Raw genomic sequence first — 19,346 nt, forward strand, 5'->3', positions numbered from 1 at the left:
GTCCAACCCCTGTATTTAGACCTTCCTGGTTCCTGCATCCCCCGTCATTAAGATACTACTGAAAATTTTTAATAAAACCTTCTTGATTTTATTACATACCTTATTTTGGACCCAACGATGTTATCACTGGAGTCCTTTTAGATAGGCTGTGTGGGGCTTTATCATTTCTAATGTAGGCTTTGGTGCCAGAAAGCTCTTTGATTTAATTTTGGTAGCCTTGGCACATTATGACACGCCTGTTGGTCTCCAAACTGCGGCCCAGGAGCCAGATGTGGCCCTTTGCTTGATTTTATCCAGTTCTTGGGGACACGATTTTATCCACAAACAGTGAGGCATAATTCCATCCACTTTTAATAGACACAGTTCCTCCCAATGATACCAGCAATGGGGCGGAATTCCTACAAATGACAGCAGCAATGGGACAAAATGATACCAATGATGGGGCACCGTTTCTCCCAATGACAGCAACAGTGGGACACAATGACAATCGTGATGGGGCACAGCTCCTCCCTATGACACCAACAATGGGACACAAATTCTCCTACTGACCTCAACGATGGGGCGTTATTCCTCCCACAGACACCAAAAGATTGTTTACTCCCACTGACGCCAACACATTTTCTGCTCCCAATGGCCAGTCTTGCCCCCTAAAATCTTAAGGACAGTAAACTGGCCCTTTGTTTAGAAGGTTTGGAGACCCCCGGTCTAGGGCATAAAACTGTGAAAGTCCTTTCTGTGTACATAGTATTTGATTGTGGTCCTTATGTCATTATCCCCAGGCCACTGCCATATGACAAGCTCATCCGGTTAATTGATGAAGCCAGTGAACAGAATATGAGCATCTCTATCCTCACACAGGTAGACAACCCTTTCTTCCAATTCTTATCCACATAATAAAGTGCTCAACCAGTTTCAGGTGACCGTGTCTGTAGGGTTATTTAAAATGGAACACTAAGATTTTCTTCTTGCAGAACTTTTGTTAGGTTTTATCATTTCTTGTTTTTTTTTCCAATAGGTGGTTATTGATTTCTGTTATCTATAAACATTCTGATCGTTTTAAAAAGCAACTGGGCAAATCTTTCATAGATTTAAAAAAATGTGCTTTACTGAAACATATGTTCGAGATGCACTTCTCAACAACAGTTCTCCATATTTTAGATGACTAGTGGTGGTTCAGTCTCACAATTGGCAGTTCCAACACCAATATTTCTCCACCAATCACCTTTGTAAGGTAGTACTATATTGCCCACCAATGTAAAAGGTCCCTTTTTGCACTGACCACCAGTCAAAGGGACCCTTCTCCACTAATCACAAACATAAAGGGGTTTTCTTCACTGACCACCAATGTAATGGGACCCTTCTCCACTAACCACCAACATACAGGGGCTATTCTTCACTGACCACCAATATAAAGGGTCCCTTCACTTAACCACCAATGTAAAGGGTCCCTTCTCCACTGACAACCAATGTAAAGGGAACCTTCTCCACTAATCACCAACATAAAGGGGTTGTTCTCCATTGGCCTCTCTCTGCAGACCACCAATTTAATAGGCACATCTCCACCGATCACCAATATAATGGGGCCTCTTCACTGCTAACCACCAATGTAAGTGGCATATCTCCACTGACCACCAATGGAAGAGGGCACTTCTCTACTGACCATAAAAGTAAGGGATACTTTTTCCCCTCAACCACAATGTGGGGGGGATATCTTCACTGACCACCAATATAAGGGGTCTCTTCTCCACTGACCTCCAATGTATAGAAACACTTCTCCACTGACCAGTCTTTTCTCATGTCCATAGGAAATCATGGTGTACCTGGCGATGTATATGAGGATCCAGCCATCTCTGTTTGCAGAGATGTTCCGTTTGCGAATTGGGCTCATCATCCAGGTGATGGCTACAGAACTGTCCCATTCCCTGCAGTGTTCTGGTAAGCCTCTGGGAATAAACGCCAGGAATGTTTTGCTGTTGTTTCTGTATGTTCTGTTTATTGCGCTCTGAATGTTCATTATACATATATAATTGTAAGCAGTGCTGTATATACAGGCAGTGTCACTAATTAGACCAGGGTTTCTCATCCACCGTTCCATGGAACCCTAGGGTTCCTCCAGAGGTTGCTAGGGGTTCCTTGAGCAATTTCTGCCTCTCGGCTAAAAAGGTAATTGGTGTCAGAGAGAACTTATCTATTTGTAAGGGGGTGATACTTCCCAATGTCCACAAGTGTAAGGAGCATTCTTCCCACTGACCATCACACTAATGTATGATGGTCAGAGATAGGATTTTTCTAGCAGGGGTTCCCTGGGAATGGAAAGTTATTTCTAGGGTTCCCCTGTGTTGAAAAGGTTGAGACAGACTGAATTATAGCATCGCCTCCAATTATTTCATATGATAATGGAATATTAAAGGAGAGCTTTTGAACTATATATATATATATATATATATATATATATATATATAAATATAATTTTATATAGATGTTATGCATGTGCGCATTTAATTTATCGTTCTAAAAGGGGTAATTTACTTGTATTACACAGCTGAAGAGGCCACCGAGAGTCTCATGAACCTCAGCCCATCTGACATGAAGAACCTGCTACACCATATCCTAAGTGGAAAGGAGTTTGGGGTGGAGAGAAGTGGTAAGTACAAGGAAACGTTGCAATTACTATAGAACACTGAGCACATTTGTTGGCTGTTGGAAACCAGGATAGAGGTGGCGGGAGATTTCTGCATAAATTACAAAAAGTGAACCTGCTTAGGGCAAAATAGATTTACTTTAAAGTATGTAAACTGTTACCTTGTAAAACAACCCATTCAGTTTAAAATCGAGATCAAAGGCAAAACATTTGTGTAGAGATATAAAAAAAACATGAATAGCTTCCCACCCTCCTTCTTTTTTTTTTTTTTTTTCTTTTTTTTTTTCACATACCTTCTGTTCTAAGCTGCATAGAGAGGTGGGGGAGTAGAAACTGCAGTACAATGATCTTCCCAGTGAATGGCTGCGTGGGGTAGGGGGCTTTCAGGACAAGTCTGATCATTGACCACTGGGAATTCAGCCTGCTCTCCTTCAGTTTCTACTGGGAAATCAGAGGGACTGGCAGGAACACCAGGGATTTCACACAAATGAAGCAATACAAAGGAAGCAGGACACTTTTTGTAATATAAGTACATGGGACAGCAGGTGACTATAAGGAATATGTCCTGTTGGGTTTACATATTCTTTCATATAGCTTTCTCCTGCAGCTTTCCTTTTTCCACCACTTCATTAATCTGTGGGGAGTGAAGGGCCTTCTGTGTATTTTGTGTAAGTTACAAATCACCAGGTTGGTCTGATACTGTCACATGCTCCTCCATACCCAGAAGTACTGTGTATTTGTCTAGGCAAATAGGCAGTAGGTATATGGTGGGGCAGGGGGAATCAGAGCAAGCCCATTGATAAGTTCTGACAAGGTTTTGCTTCAGTTGCTCATTGACTGACCTTCCACATGTGCAACACAGTAATGTGGTGACTATTCTTCTAAAAAGAATATTCTGTACAAAGTATAATAATTTGCAATAAATTATTAACCACTTCTGGGGTGCCCTACCACTTCCACCTTTCCTGGGCTCTCCCTTGTGATTGCAATAAAGTTGATCTAAAATATAAATTGGGAAAAAAAAAAGTTTTAAATGAAATAAATATAATTTTTTTTCCCTCCAGAGGATTTCTCCCCCTTCCTGACCAGGTCATTTTTTGCGTTACGGTGCTGCGTTACTTTAACTGACAATTGCACAGTCATGCAACGCTGCACCCAAATTAAATTTTACATTCTTTTTTTCCCACGAATCGAGCTTTCTTTTGGTGGTATTTGATCCCCAGTGACGCCAATACAGTGATCAGTGTGCTGTGTACTGTTTTACATAGGGGGCTGTGTTTGTGCTTCACAGTAAGCACACTGCTTTGCATGGCTGTGCTGTGCACAGCCATGCAAAGCAGTGTGCAGGAGCTGACAGGGAGAAGAACTGTTTTGTTTACTAACAGTTCTCCCCCCCCCCCCCCCCATCGGAGATCCTCGGCAATCACCGGCCGGGACCTGGTTATTGACAGCCGCAGCCACGAATGTTGGCTCAGGTAGGGCACTCGTGTGCCCGAAAATGCAAAATCACACGTATATACGTGATTTTGAACACATCAGCTGCCCTGTAGCAGTATTTCTGCTACGGGACGGAGCTAATGCAAGTGCGAATGCATACATAAGTCCCGCACGCATATGTAAAAGGTGATCACACCACACGTGAGGTCTGGCCCCGTGCCTTTAAAGTGCACTTTATAAAGAGTTTTGAACAGATAAAAGATTTTTTTTTTTATTACTTTTTTCTAACCTCCGGAACAAATTAATTGGTTTTCAATGCATTCCTATGGGAAACCTTGTTTCAGTTCACGAATTTTTCGCAATACGAATCGTCCCGGAGAGTGCATTAAATTTGTAAACTGAGGTACGCCTATGTATGTATATGTGTATATATATATGCTGACTTTTGCATGTATGTGAGAAGTGTCAGAATTGGCCTGGTAGGCAAGTACAGTGGGGATCGAAAGTTTGGGGTTGGATCAATCATGCTTTGGGGTTGTGTTGCAGCCAGTGGCACAGGGAACATCTCACGAGTAGAAGGAAAAATGGATTCAATAAAATTTCAGCAAATTTTGGATGGTAACTTGATGCCATCTGTGAAAAGCTGAAGTTAAAGAGAGGATGGCTTCTACAAATGGATAATGATCCTAAACACACCTCGAAATCCACGGGGGATTACATCAAGAGGCGTAAAATGAAGGCTTTGCCATGGCCTTCACAATCTCCTGACCTCAACATAATTGAAAATCTATGGATAGACCTTAAAAGAGCAGTGCGTGACAGACAGCCCAGAAATCTCAAAGAACTGGAAGACTTTTGTAAGGGAGAATGGGCAAAGATACCTCAAACAAGAATTGAAAGACTCTTGGCTGGCTACAAAAAGCGTTTACAAGCTGTGATACTTGCCAAAGGGGGCAGTACAAGATATTAACTCTGCAGGGTGCCCAAACTTTTACAGATGCCATTTTTTTGTTTTCTGTTATTTTGAAAGTGTAAATGATGGAAATAAAATCTAACTTTTGTTGATATATTATAAGAATGTCTAATCTGTAATTTGATGCCTTTTGGAGATTTTTCCATTTTTCCTTGGTTTCTTTATGCACATTAATACAAATTTTTAGCTGGGGTGCCCAAACCTTCGATCCCCACTGTAGTTATAGACTTGCATGAAAATAATTATGCTGTATTCTCTTCCACACAGTGCGGTCCATGGACATGATGGCCAGTCCGGCGATTTCAATTCGTGACTTGGGGGCAGTTGGGGCAACAAAAAGTGAGAGAGCTGGGATAACGCGTCTTAAAAGTGACATCAAAGTGGTAAGGGAACCATTGATTTTGATCATATAGTGATGTATCTCACAAAGTCTACAAGGTCTTTATACAAGTGGTGGTAGACGTAAGGGTCTCCTAGTACTTTCAGTTCCTGTAAACTACAAGAGTAGGAAAATTGTAAATAATTTTAGAGAAAGCGGGAAACCTATTATGGTTTGAGATGTCAGTTGACCTATTGTAGACCAGGGTTTCTGAACCAGTGTTCCGTGGAAGCCTAGGGTTCCTTCAGAGGTTGCTAGGGGTTCCTTGAGCAATGAAACATTTCTACCTCTCTGATAAGTTCTCCCTGACACAATTGGTCTTTTTAGCTGCCTGTAAGGGGGTGATTCCTCCCAATGTCCACAAGTGTAAGGCACATTCTTCCTACTACCATCACACTAATGTATCATGAGTTGTAGATATAGGTTTTTTTTTTTTAGCAGGGGTTCCCTGAAATCAGAAAGTTATTTTGAGGGTTCCTCTCTGTTAAAAAGGTTGAGAGAGGCTGTTGTAGAACATGTGCCCTCAGCTATTTTGTAAAGGTTATCTAAGCCCAATAATGTAATATATTGCACTTTACCAAGCAGTAGATATGATTGGTTCATTCATTTTCATTTTTCAGGCTAAGAACATTTTGGAAGGTACAGGAAATGCCTGTCTCATGTAAAAGTGATCTGGCCGCTGTAGAGCTGCCCCATCACTTCTGTAGTACAAATGAAAGTAGTGTCCACCCCTCCCTTTCCTCCACCTGGCGGTAGCTCTTGTACTTTGGGGAGGCCAGGAGCACAGTAAATGATTTCAGGAAGTCAGGATGGATAAAATCTTGAGACATCCGTTTCTCAACCAAGGTTCCATGGATGTCAGTTGACCTAATGTAGATCAGGGTTTCTGTTCCATGGAACCCTAGGGTTTCTGTTCCATGGAACCCTAGGGTTCCTTCAGAGGTTGCTAGGGGTTTCTTGAGCAATAAGCAATTTCTACCTCTCAGATAAGTTCCCACTGACTCCATTTTTTTTTTTTTCAGTTATCTGTAAGGGGTTGAGTTGGGCAGGGCTGACACCTCCTCTGAGACTGCTGAACTTGGAAGCAATGAGGATTTTTTCATGTCTGGTTGCACAGCTGTTATTCCCTGGCTACTGTAGCCGAAAAGCAGATAATACAGCATGATCTGCGATTGATTAGCTGTAATGGAGGGCAGGGGAGACATTGGTGGTCTAATAGACCCCTGATATTTCCATAAAGAGGACCTGTCACCTACCCAATGCTATCACATTGGGTTTTGATGTCCCCCTTGTGATGGCAAAAAAGTTAAAATTTAAAAAAATATATATAGTTAAAAATCGAAATGTATTGCTAATTTAAAAAAAAAAGTAAAAGCTCCCCATTGCTGTGCATGCATTGACTTGCAAAAATGTGCGTCTATGTAAACGGTAATTGTGTTACACATGAGGAATCGCTGCAAACATTGGAGTGGGAACAATACTTTTAGAGCCATCATTCACAGGTAATCCTGAAGTGATAACCTTTTAAAGGTTTTTAAAGCATTATATATAGACCTTTTGGGCAGAATTTAAAGAATTCCAAGAAAAAAAATTATATTTTCCTTGCAATGGAGCCGTGCCCACACTGCATGGGTTAGGTTAACTGCTAGTTTCTGTATAGGGGTGAGGAGAGCAGAGATCTACTTACCTAATTCCCTAATCCCCCAAGTGAAAGACTGGTCTCTGCTGCTCCTTGCCCCCCCCAGCACGCTAGTTGTCTTGTGCGTGGACTGTCCCTGATGTCATCATGCCCATAGACTGGCTCTGGATGTGAGGACAACAGGAACAGTCCACCGCTGGACATGGGGGGAGCTCTGTTTTCCAGAGGATTAAAGGATCGGGTAAGTAGAGCCTTTCAGTGCGCCCCTAGATAAAACTCATGCAGTTAACTCGTGCAGTGTGGGCAGTTCTGCTTTAAGGCTTGTCTCGATTTACTTGTTGCAACCTGATTTAAAGGATTTTAAGTATTCAAAGGATAAGTATAATATTGATGCTTTTGGAAAGTTTTTTTTACATAACATGTATAATAACTGTCTTTTTTCCAGCTGGATAGACGTAGGCAGTCTCTGGCTGCGGAAGGCCAGGTGAACCAATGAGTTCTTTTCATTCCTTATCACTGCGGAGTACATACATGCTTTGCTCAGTCACTGCATGGGGTGTTCACATTGGGGGTTTCCTTGGTGCACAGTATATAGTCTCTATAGATAATATAATATATAGCTCACTCAGTGGCAGTGATTGGTGCTGGAAATATATTGTGTATATATTCTGTTTTTAATCTTTATGGTCACCTATAGACTTTTTTATTCTATACACTCCTTTTGGTCTCATTTTAATAGGTGACATTTGCACTGGTCACTGTTATCAACTTTGATTTTATGAACGTTTAGGAGAGGATGATTTAGGCTTGGTTCACACCTATGCAGTTTGCGTTTCATCCGTTTCTGCAGTGTGTTTTGTGTTGTGTTTTTTTGCACATGCGTTTCTTTTTTCCTTTTGCTAGACAGATTAAAACACAAAGGGGCAAAAACGCACTACGTGGTTTTTCTGCAGCGTTTCCATTGAAGTCTATAGAACCCAAAGTGCAACGTTTTGCATTTAAAGTCCCTGATCCTTTCCAAAAAATGCACCGGGTGAAAACACGAAGATGTGAACGTGTCCCATAGGAAATCATGTTAAATGGATTGTAGTGCGTTGCTGCGGAAAATGCTTAGGTGTGAGCCTAGGGTTAAAACTGAATTTCAAGCAAACGGCTAAACACTGAGAGCTGTCTTCTCTGACAAAGCATTTGGATTTCTGTCCATCCAGTCCTGGGATTTATAAAGCTCTGCCATATAGGCACAGTCAGTCTGGCAGGGCAGGAGACTTAATTTTACTCTGCATCTGCAACAATTAAAGCGGAGCTCCACCCAAAAGGGGAAGCTCTGCTTGTCTGTGTCCTCCCATTTTTTTTTCCCTCACCCAACCCCTCTTTACACCTCTGACACTAGATCAGAAAGCATGCTTGCTTGCCCAGTGGATCCAGGGTTGTCCTGCTGTAATCTTTTGATCCTGAGTCTTCGTGCACTCAGTCATCGGGAGCCTGACTGACTCTTCTGCATTCAAAAAGTCTAGACTCTGATTTCAGTCTTTTGCAACCCCCTGTTTTTAGCTTTCTGCCATCTCACCATTATGGCCACTAGATGGAACTGACAATTGTAGGAAATAAATTCTTATTTATTATGCCTGTCATCTTGCGGCCATAATGCAGTATTTTTCCAAACCACTCTATCTTCACAAACGAATAACGTTCGACCCAGAGAAAAAATAGACTAATAACAATGGATTTTGCCCTCTTTTTAACAGAACAAATATACATGCAGTTTCACAGGATATAGAATAGCTCTGTACATTTTTATAGACATCCAAGATGTATTCCTGGGTAAAATAAAAACATTTTTTTATAAAAATGTGAGCACCCCACCGTCATGACCATAATCCACAATTGCTTTTGCTAGAAGCTTTGACAATAAACTCACCAGATCATTTTATAATTTCAATTTCATTGTTTTTTTTTCAGCTTTGCAATATTGGAACCATTCACATGAATAATTTAATAATGGCATTAATCTATTAATTAGCCATCTTGCATGTCATGATAAATTTCAATAGAATAAATTCAGCTGGGACTTTTTATAACCTATTTTGGCTCTTGAAGGTGATGAATTTGATGAATCGGGTTGATAAATGGAGTGACAAGACTGCAGAGACTAGAAATAACTTTGGCTAACGCGACTCTAATTTGTTGGTTCGAGTGTACTCACCCATTTTTTAACATTCATGGTTTATAAACGAAGCTACTGCCGGTTCACTTTTATGCTAATTTATCTTTCTCTATACAGGATGTGGATGTTTTATCAGCCACCTCATTGGTAAATATGAACTTGGATTGATACTTTTGTATAGAGTGTGCATATGTTGCATGTGTTTTATATTTGATGTTATGTTTGATAGTTCTCTTTGGCCACCTCCTGGTAAAGATAACCCCCATCCCCTCCCCTTTTCATGCATCATTCCCCAATGTTACGCACCTGAGTCCACCGTCACCTGACCCTTGCCTGCACCTCTTCTCAAAGTGAAGACCAGTGATTCATCTATAGCACTTTCCAGTCTTGTTTCTATCTTCTTCTCATGATGTCATCATGCCATCTGCTACTCCTTCTCCATTCACCATTGTTGCACACCTGAGTCCACCAACACCTGACCCTCGCCTGCACCTTTTCCCAGGTTGAACACCAGTGATTTACTGCAGCAGTTTTATGTATGACATGTTACAGTTTCGTTTTCACCTTTTCTGATTGGTGATATCACACCATTGTCTACCCCTTCCTTCCTCCATTTACCAATGTTGCACATTGGAGTCCCCCAATCTGTGACCCTTGCTCATGCCCCTTCCCAAAGTGTCAAGTCCTTCCCGGAACTCTTCCCAGAGTGAAGGCCAGTGATTCACCCCTGCAGTTCATCCACAACACTGGCCGGTCTTTTTGCTGCCTTCTCTTGATGGTCTCCTCACACCATCCCCTCCCCCGTCGTCCTTATATTCACTTATGTTACACATTTGAGTCCACTGTCACATGGCCCTTCCCTATACCTCTTCTGGAGTGAAGACCAATAATTCACCACAGAAGTTCAGCCATAACACTAACCAGTCTTGTTGCCACCTTCTTTCCATGACATCATAATGCCATTCCCTACCCTCCAGCAATTGACCAATATTGCACCTGAGTCCTGCTCCCAGCTCTTCCTAGAGTGAAAACTAATGATTCACCACAGTGGTTTATCTATGGCACTTTCCAGTCTTGTTGTCCCTTTCCTCCCACGATGTCATCATGCCATTCCCTACCACCATTCACCAATGTTATGCATCTGACCCTTTACCATACCTCTTCCCAAAGTGAAGACTAATGGTTTACTGCAGCAATTCATCCATGACACTTATTTTGTTGTCACATTTTCTGCATGGTGATACCACACCATCGTCTACTCCTTCCTTCCTCCATTTACCAATGTTACACACCTGAGTTCCCCATCAGGTGACCCTTATATGCAACCCTTTCCAATGTGAAGACCAATGATTCACCTCTGCAGGTTATCCACAACATTGACCAGCCTTGTTATGTCCTCTTTGTGATGTTTTTATGGCATCCCCTACCCCTTCCTTCCACCATTCACCAATGTTATAAAACTGAGCCTCTATCACATGACCTTTGCCCTCCCTGCTTCCCTAGAAGGAAGACACCAGAAGTGATTCAACACGGCAGTTCATCCACAACACTGACCATTCTTGTTGCCGCCTTCGCTTCTTGGTGTGGTCACACCATCCCCTCCCCCTTCCTCCTTTTATTCACCAGTGTTACGTACCTGAGTCCATGTTCATGTGACCCTTGAATATACCTCTTCCTGGAGTGAAAATCAATTGTTCACTGCAGCAGTTTACATATGGCGCTTTCCAGTCTTGTTGTCACCTTCTTCCCTTGATGTCACCTTGTCATCCCCTACTCCTTCCTTTACCATTCACCAATGTTATGTACTTAAGTCTGGCAACACCTGACCTTTTCCCACATCTCTCCCCGGAGTGGAGACCAGTGGTTCACAGCAGCAATTCATTCATGGCATTTACCAGTTTTGTTGTCACCTTTTCTGCATGGTGCTATCATGCCATCGTCTACTCCTTCCATCTACCGTTTACAAATGTTATGCACCTGAGTCCCCCATCAGGTGACCCTTGTCTGCAGCCCTTCCCAAACTGAAGACCAATGATTTACCCAGCAGTTTATCCAATACACTGACCAGTCTTGTTGCCACCTTCTCTTCATGATGTCGTCATGCCATCCTCTACTTCTTCGTGCCTTCCTTTCCCAGTGTTGCACACCTTGCGTTCGTCATCACGTGACCCTTGCCTTCACTTCCCTGGAATGAATACCAATGTTTCACTGCAGCAGTTAAACCATGACACTGACCAGTCTTATTGTCGCTTCCTCTCTATCGTGTCATTACTCCATCCCCCTACCCCTGCCTGCTGCTCCCTTTCCATGACCGCTCTTACCCCCAGAATGGAATAAAGATCGTTGATTCACCTCTGCAGTTCATCTACGACACTGATCTTGTTGCCACTTTCTCTCGAACATGTCATCCCACCATCTTCTACCCTTTCCTCCCACCATTCATCAGTATAACTTCACCTGAGTCTGCCGTCACGTGACCCTCACCAGCACCTCTTCTCAGAGTGAAAACCAGTGATTCAATGACACTGGCTGGCCTTGTTACTACCCCCTTTCCATGATGTCATCACACCGCTGAAATCTTCAAGATCCTGCTGATAACAGCCCATAGGAGGTGGCCATGTCACAGGGCAGTGACATAGGCTCTTGAAGGTGGATGCTGGTACTCTGCAGTTCAGAAAGGAGAAGACTTGGGACCCGTCACATGACCATAGATTTGGGTAAGTATTGAGGGCATTTATTAAAAACTATAACTGGGCGATTAGCTAAAGCATTGGGTAGAGGAAGTAAACTTTGGTGAGGGAACCTGGATGAAAAGAAGTGTTAAAAGACCACCCCCCTGCTTCCTCCCAGCACAAACCCCAACTCTGATACTCCCATTTTTTCTCATCTGAGATCCTAGCTCTGCATCTTGCTAGGAGCTGCTGTTAACAGTATTTACTTCTCCAGTGCACCCTGGACCTCCAGGATATTCAGGGTGCACGTATAAGTGTATGCCAGCACGCATTGATGATGTTGGGCAGGTTATCTGATCAGGAGGGTATATAAGCACTGCCTTTTAAGCTGCTGGTACTTTGTCTTATCACCAGCTGCCCTACAGCTAGATCACTGTAGTACTGAACCTGCTGTTGGCTTGCCTGTTGCTTACCTAAATTGCCTGACCTGACTACTCTCTTGCCTGCTACCTGCTTCAACCTCTGCCTGGATCTGATTACTACTCTCTTGCCTTCTGCCTGGCCCTGATCTCTGTCTTGCCTGCCACCTGCCTCGACCTCTGCTTGAAGGTAACTTCTCTCTTGCCTGCCTTGAACTCTGCCTGGACCTTGCTACTCTTGCCTGCCACCTGCCAAGACCTCTGCCTCGACCTGACTGCTCTTGCCTGTTGCCTACCTCAACTTCTGCCTGGACTTGACTTCTCTCTGACCTGCGTTCTGGACCTGATTTCTCTCTTGCCTGCTGTCTGCCTTTACCCCTGCCTGTACCGGACCTCTCTTGCCTGCACCTGACTTCTCTCTTGCCTGATTCAACCTCAGCCAGTACCTGACTACTCTTGCCTGCAGCTTGCCAAAATCTTTGCCTGAACTTGGCTATTCTCTTGCCTGCATTAGCCTCTACCTGGACTTGACTACTCTCTTGCCTGCCTCTTTGTGAAGAGCCAGTGTACCATAGCCCTTTTTGTCCAGCAGCCGCTTGATGGGGTAATCATGTGAACCACAACCTGGTGTCAGTTTGTAGCAAAGAAAACTGGTGACCATTAGTCTCGGTTCACACTACTGCTATCTGAAAGTGCGACTTTGCCAGGCGAGTTCCTGATGACTTGAGTACTACTTTGATATGACTTTCAGGGAATGCCTGGGTAATCTTCCTGTAATGTCAGATCAAAATCACATCAATATAGACCGGGATCTGACTTGGAGATGACTTTCATTATAGTCTGTGGGCACAAGTCGGATAGAAGTTGCCTTGAAGTAGTACAGAAACCTTTTCTAAAGTCGGAGCGACTTCAGTAGTGCTAATTAAGACCACTTTTATTGACTAACACGGAATGTGAAGCGACTTGGGGTCTCACAAGTCGGATCCCAAGTTGCGGCAGTGTAACTCGAGCCTTAGGGTTTCCAGTCCAATACCTCTTGCAGGGTACTCAGGTGAAGACCAACCAGTTGCTTAGACTTCACACCTCGGGTGACCCCGTGTCACCTGCTAGGGGGTACCATAACAGCTGTGCAGCTGCTACTGCAGAATTTCCCAGTCAAACTCTGCTCAGAATCTCCATTCTTTTCTGCAAAGAGTCTGCCTATCTTCGGGATGATAAACAGACGGCTTCATTGTCAAAATAAATGCAGATCCGTCCAGCATGTGCAGAAGAAAAGCTTGATGGGAGATCTAGTGGTGGCCAAAGTCATCGAAGATCAGGAAAGACTAGTGGAAGGGGGACTACACAAAAGTACAGTTGTGGTCAAACTGCTTTTATTTTACTGATATACCACCTCTGTTCCTTCCTCAGAGACCTGGAGATGCTCTTTCTGCATCCGGGGATGTCTTCACCACTACCTCCGATGATGATGGCACCTCAGATAGCCGACAAGGGCAGTGGCTCCGCAGGAGAAGACTTGATGGGGCTTTGAACAGAGTGCCAATTGGCTTCTACCAGAAAGTTTGGACAATTTTGCAGAAGGTGAGGGTTTTACACATACTGTATACCGTACAGGAAGAGTCATGAGATGCTGGAGTCTCTCCAATGTTAATTTTTTTTTCTTTTTTCAGTGCCATGGATTGTCTGTGGAAGGGTTTGTCTTGCCTTCTTCCAGCACACGTGAGGTATAGCATTGCATAGAGTCACTCCATCAGAAATTATCATTTCAGTTTTGGATTAAAGTGATATTAACCACTTGCCCTCCAGAGGTTTTCCCCCCCTTCCTGACCAGGCCATTTTTTTGAGATATGGCACTGCAATATTTTAACTGACAATTGCGCGATCATGCAATCCTGCACCCAAATTAAATTTGTCCTTTTTTAATTTTTTGCACTATAAACAAAAAAAAACTGACAATTTTGAGAAATAAAACAATATTTGTGACCTTGTTGCTATTGAACATGTCCAGTAAAAACTTTTTTTAAAAAAAATCACATTTCAACATAAATTTAGGCCAAAATGTATACTGCTCCATGTCTTTGCTAAGAAAAAAATTCCAATACGTGTAAATTAATTGGTTTATAAGTTATAGCTTTTACAAATGGCGGTATAGATACTGGATTTTTTTTTTAACTAGTAATAGCGGCGATCAGCGACTTATAGCGGGACTGCGGCAGGCATTCTGACACTGGGGGGAGCTGGTTTGGTGTCACTGACATTCCCAGTGACACCAATACAGTGATCAGTGCTAATAAAAAGCACTGGCACTGTACTAATGGCACTGGGCAGGAAGGGGTTAACATCTGGGGTGATCAAAGGATAGACTGTGTGCTGTTTCACTGTGTGGGCCATGTGTCTGTTTCACTGTAAGCACACTGCTTTGTATGGCTCTGATATGCAGAGCCATACAAAGTAGAGTGCGGGAGCTGACAGTGGGGAGATCTGTATTGTTTACATACAGGTCTCTCCCCCATTGGTGATACACGGCGATCACTGGGTGCCAGCGAGTAATCACCGGCCGGGATCCAGTGATTAACAGACGAGGCTGCAAATGGCGCCACCTACCCGGAACTGCAAAATCACGTGTATATATACATGATTTTGCGCACCCCTGCCACCCTGTAGCAAGGGTGGAGGGGAAGCGGTTAAAGGCTTTTTTTTTTTTTTTTTTTTTTTTTTTTTTTAAATAACATGTCATACTTATCTGCTCTGTGTAATGGTTTTGTACAAACCAGGCACTGATGCTTTTATTCTCTGGTCCCCCGCTGGTGCTCCTGGCCCCTCCCTCCTGCCAAAAATCCCTAGAGCAAGCAGCCGTCTATGCAGGAACCCAAGCAAGCTCACGCCTGAGCAGCTGCTCTGCATGTCCATTCACAGACCCTATCACCTTTCTCTCCCCTTTGGTTCCCTGGCTGTGATTGACAGCCAATGGCTCCCGTTGCTATCTCAGCCAATGAGGAGGGAGGGTCCCCAGAGAGCCGAGGCTCTCATGTACGTCTCTGGATCCCAATGGGGCTTGGGTAAATATTAGAGAGGGGGCTGGGGGTGCTGCTGCACACAGAAGGTGTTTTACCTTCATGCATAGAATGCATGACCATATACAACCGTGAGCCTTTACAATCACTTTAATGCTTGATTAACCTCCTGGCGCCAGCGGTATGCAAATATGCAGCCTCTTGGAACGTGCGGGCCTTGACGCCGAGAGGCCGCATATTTGCGTACCAGATGTAAAAAAACATGCTGAGAGTGCGTGTCCTGTTACCGGCGCCTATCACAAAGCTCCCGAACGCTACTTGCGATTGGGTGCTTTCCAATCATATGGCCGCTGTGACAGCCAATAACGGCAATCACATGATCCCACCATCACAAACCCCTTAAAGGGCCAGGAGGCATTGCACCAAGGGGTTGTTAGATTACCCAATATTTACTTGTGCCCAATGTTTAAAGGGATCCTTTAAAAAAAAAAAAAAAAATGCAGATAAAAGCCTAGAAAATAAAATATTTTAAGGCCTCGTGCACAGTGGTTGTTTTGCAAACTCTCTTCGAAGCCCAAGCGCTAAACGCGCCTAGCATTCACTTGTGTTTTTTCCTGCCAAAACACCGCTGCTCCTGGACGCACTGGCAGTGTTTTGTTTTTTTTTTTTTTTTTTTTTTTTCTGCCACCAAACTCCTCTAAATGCCTCTATGTGTACATGGACACAGATGCTAACATGCTTGTGTAAAGTGTGCATATCATCCAATGGGGAAATGATTTATCAAATTAATGATTTGGTGACCGGATCCCTTTTTATCACTTGCAGCATGCCTCTAAACTTACTTGCAAAGTTGACTTCTTCAGGAGCGCTAGCACAGCCCCCTCCCTCCCTTCACATCATAGCCCTCTCTTTTTCTAAGAGTATCATACTGCCTGTGATGGCCCAGCACCTGGGGCTGCTGACATCACTCCAAGATGGCGGCACTCAGCAGTCTCCGGGCTTTGCAATGTCTGCACTAGGAAAAAAACATGTTTAACCACTTGACCTCCGGAAGGTTTTACCCCCTTCATGACCAGGCCATTTTTTTTGCTATTCAGCACTGTGCTACTTTAACTGACAATTGCGCATTCACGCAACGCTATACCTAAAATACATTTTTATATAATTTTTTTTTTCACATAAATAGATCTTCCTTTTGAGGTATTGGATCACCACTGGGTTTTTTCTTATTTTGTAATATATAAACGAAAAAACAAAATTGAAAAATAAAAAATATATTTTCAACTTTGTTATAAAACGAATCCAATAAAATCAAATTTATTCCCTAATTTAGGAAAACAGTATTTTGCTACATGTCTTCCCCATAGGTGTATATTGATTGATTGGTTTGTGTAAAAGTTATAGTGTCCACAAACTATGGGATATATGTTTGAAAAACATGACTCTTTTTTTTTTTTTTTTTTTTTTTTTTTTTTTAAAGTAGACAGTCTGAGGTATTTTAGTAAGAGGCATGGTGAGTTTTAGTTGTAATTCTTTGTCACTTTTTTGGGAAAATTAAGAAAACTTTTTTTTTTTACATACTGTCACCAGTGCAGAGCAGTGTCTTGATATTTTTTTTCCCGTGTTTACTTTTTTTTTTCTCTTGCATCCTATCAGAGTAGTTCAGTGTCACCAAAGTGATCACAGATTTTTTTTTTTTTACATTGTTATTGCAGTAAAGTTCACTGTTATAAGCAATAGTATAGTTTTAGCTGTCATGAATGGGTTAACGTTCATGACAGCTTCGTTGTTGACATACTGATCATATGGTACAGGTAGCCAGGTACCATGTGATAGCTCTGAGCCAATCACAGCTTCACAACACTAAGGAAACAGGAATGGAAACTATTCATGACTGTTTAGTTTGTAATCATGCGATCGCTATGACCAATCAGTAATCCTATGATACCCAGTTAACAGTTTTTGTAATTTGCTGTGTCCACCACTGCACGCCCCTTACCTGGAACAGGCTGCATGGGGTACATGGACATGATCCAGCCTGCCCGTGCCGCTCTGCCACAGTAAATGTACTGTGGCTGGGCGGCAACTGGCTAAAATAAATGAAATGCATATATAATCATATGGGAGAATTATTGCTTAAAATGAATGATGTGTGGACAGGGTCTCTTTAAACCATTGAAGTTTTTGGACAGTTTTGTAGTGTATTTAAATTGCATTTTGCAAATTATAGATGACGCCGGGCGAGCTGAAATTTTCAGCACATGTGGAGTCTGTCTTGAACCGCGTGCCTCAGCCAGAATACCGCCAGCTGTTGGTGGAAGCCATATTGGTCCTGACCATTCTTGCTGATGTGGATATACAGAGTGTGGGGGGAATCATCCATGTGGAGAAGATTGTTCGCATCGCTAATGAGCTTTTCTGCCAAGAGCAGGTGAGGAGCCGTTCTCTTCCCATCCTATGTATAATAGATTACATCCAGTTTATGTTGTGTGCAGTCAACTGCAAGGAGTATATCAGTGTTAATTGCTGTGGACTTTATTCATTTTTAAAGCAGAATGACATCCATAAATATTTTAATCCCTGGAAGTGGAGGGGAAATACAAAGAGCCTAACCTCCTCCTTTTCCAGAATACAGGCAATGTGAAAAAAACAACACACACACAAACCTGCCTACAACAACAGTAAATAACATTTCTAATTATATTTGAAGAAAGCTTCAAGATTTAAAAAAACAAAAAAAACAAAGGAAAGCAACATCAGCTGAAATTTATTTATTACAGGTACTTATCCATGGGTGTCCCTTCCATCACATCAGAGGTCTTTCCATCACATCAGAAGGGGGTCGCCCCCATCACGTTAGGGGGCCCCCCCATCACGTCAGACCTATGCATGAGTCCCCCGTCACATCAGATGTACCAGATCACACTAGAGGCCTCCCATTCTGTCCCATCCCTCCTATTTTACTTATCACATCAGAGACCACCTCCATCACACTGGACCCCTCTTCACATCAGAGGTCCCCCATCACATTGGAGCCCCCATCCAGTTAAAGACCCTCTGACACATCAGAGGCCACCCATCGCATCAGAGATCCCCTCCACATTAAAGCCCTCATTTACAGCCCCCCCCCCTCAAACTAGAGGCCTCCCATTCTGTCAGTCCCCCCTACATATGCCATGTTACATCAGAGGCCCCTTATACATGATTACCCTATGAAATCAAAGCCCACTATTCACCAGAGAGTCCCTCCGTCACAAACTGGGCTCTGTGCCTTCAGCACTATGGGGGTACCCAGACAGCACCAAAGGGTGCTGTTTGAGAAACACTGATTTATATATTCACTATATGCTGTCAATATACTCAGCACTTTTACGCATTGTACACTCACCTTAATCCCCGCCCTCGAGGAGCTTACAATCTACGGCAGGGGTAGGCAACCTTTGATCTTTCATGTTGTTCAGGTAGATCTCCACCTCTCAAAGATTCCTGGGGTTCAGCGCCATTTAAAAAAAAAAAAAATTAACTAGCAAGGCCTAAATAAATAGCAAGGAAAATGTAGAAAAAATAACACGTCACTGTAAAAGTTCAAACTTATCCTACCTTAAAAATGGACAGTGTCAGTCAGCAGAGCAGTGGACAGTGTCAGTAGGGCAGAGGCTGGTGTCAGTAGTTTTTATATTAACATTTTTATTTTTTTAATATTTTTTACAATTTCTTTAAGAGTCCTGTTGTGAAAGGGGACCACTTGGGGGAGGGGCCAGGCAGCAGAGAGAAGGAGGAACAAGGACGGTAGGGGCAGCGGGGGAAGTGTTTACTAGAACCGATCCAGTTTGATTTTCCTCCTGCAGCAGCTGTACGCTTGTGGGAGGGCGAGGAGGAAATGCTAGCCTTTAGTTGCTCCATGAGGACAAAAAAAGGGGATCATTGGAATGCTGAATTCCTGGAGATCAGGGTTTTCCTGCCACTTGCTGGGAAAGCCACTGCCCATAGCAGTGTCCTCTGCCCCCC

General features: G+C 43.1%; 1 protein-coding gene across 7 annotated transcripts in view; it reads left to right on the top strand.

Moving 5' to 3' along the window:
• LOC149442204 (phosphorylase b kinase regulatory subunit alpha, skeletal muscle isoform-like) overlaps window positions 1-19,346 on the top strand; it is a 326,068-nt gene that overhangs the window by 70,034 nt on the left and 236,688 nt on the right. For 5 of the 7 annotated variants that reach the window (XM_089656373.1, XM_089656374.1, XM_089656370.1 and 2 more), the window contains exons 25-33: window positions 780-858; window positions 1,806-1,935; window positions 2,543-2,644; window positions 5,319-5,434; window positions 7,515-7,553; window positions 9,351-9,380; window positions 13,735-13,905; window positions 13,995-14,048; window positions 17,569-17,769. In XM_089656373.1, coding sequence (XP_089512499.1) covers window positions 780-858; window positions 1,806-1,935; window positions 2,543-2,644; window positions 5,319-5,434; window positions 7,515-7,553; window positions 9,351-9,380; window positions 13,735-13,905; window positions 13,995-14,048; window positions 17,569-17,769 — 922 coding nt within the window. The remainder of the gene's footprint in view (window positions 1-779; window positions 859-1,805; window positions 1,936-2,542; window positions 2,645-5,318; window positions 5,435-7,514; window positions 7,554-9,350; window positions 9,381-13,734; window positions 13,906-13,994; window positions 14,049-17,568; window positions 17,770-19,346) is intronic. The other 2 variants (XM_089656371.1, XM_089656376.1) reach the window with 1 other exon arrangement.

Source organism: Staurois parvus, unplaced genomic scaffold, assembly GCF_062004578.1.
Source record: "Staurois parvus isolate SC_StPar_1 unplaced genomic scaffold, SC_StPar_1.0 ptg000902l, whole genome shotgun sequence".
Lineage (NCBI taxonomy): Eukaryota > Metazoa > Chordata > Amphibia > Anura > Ranidae > Staurois > Staurois parvus.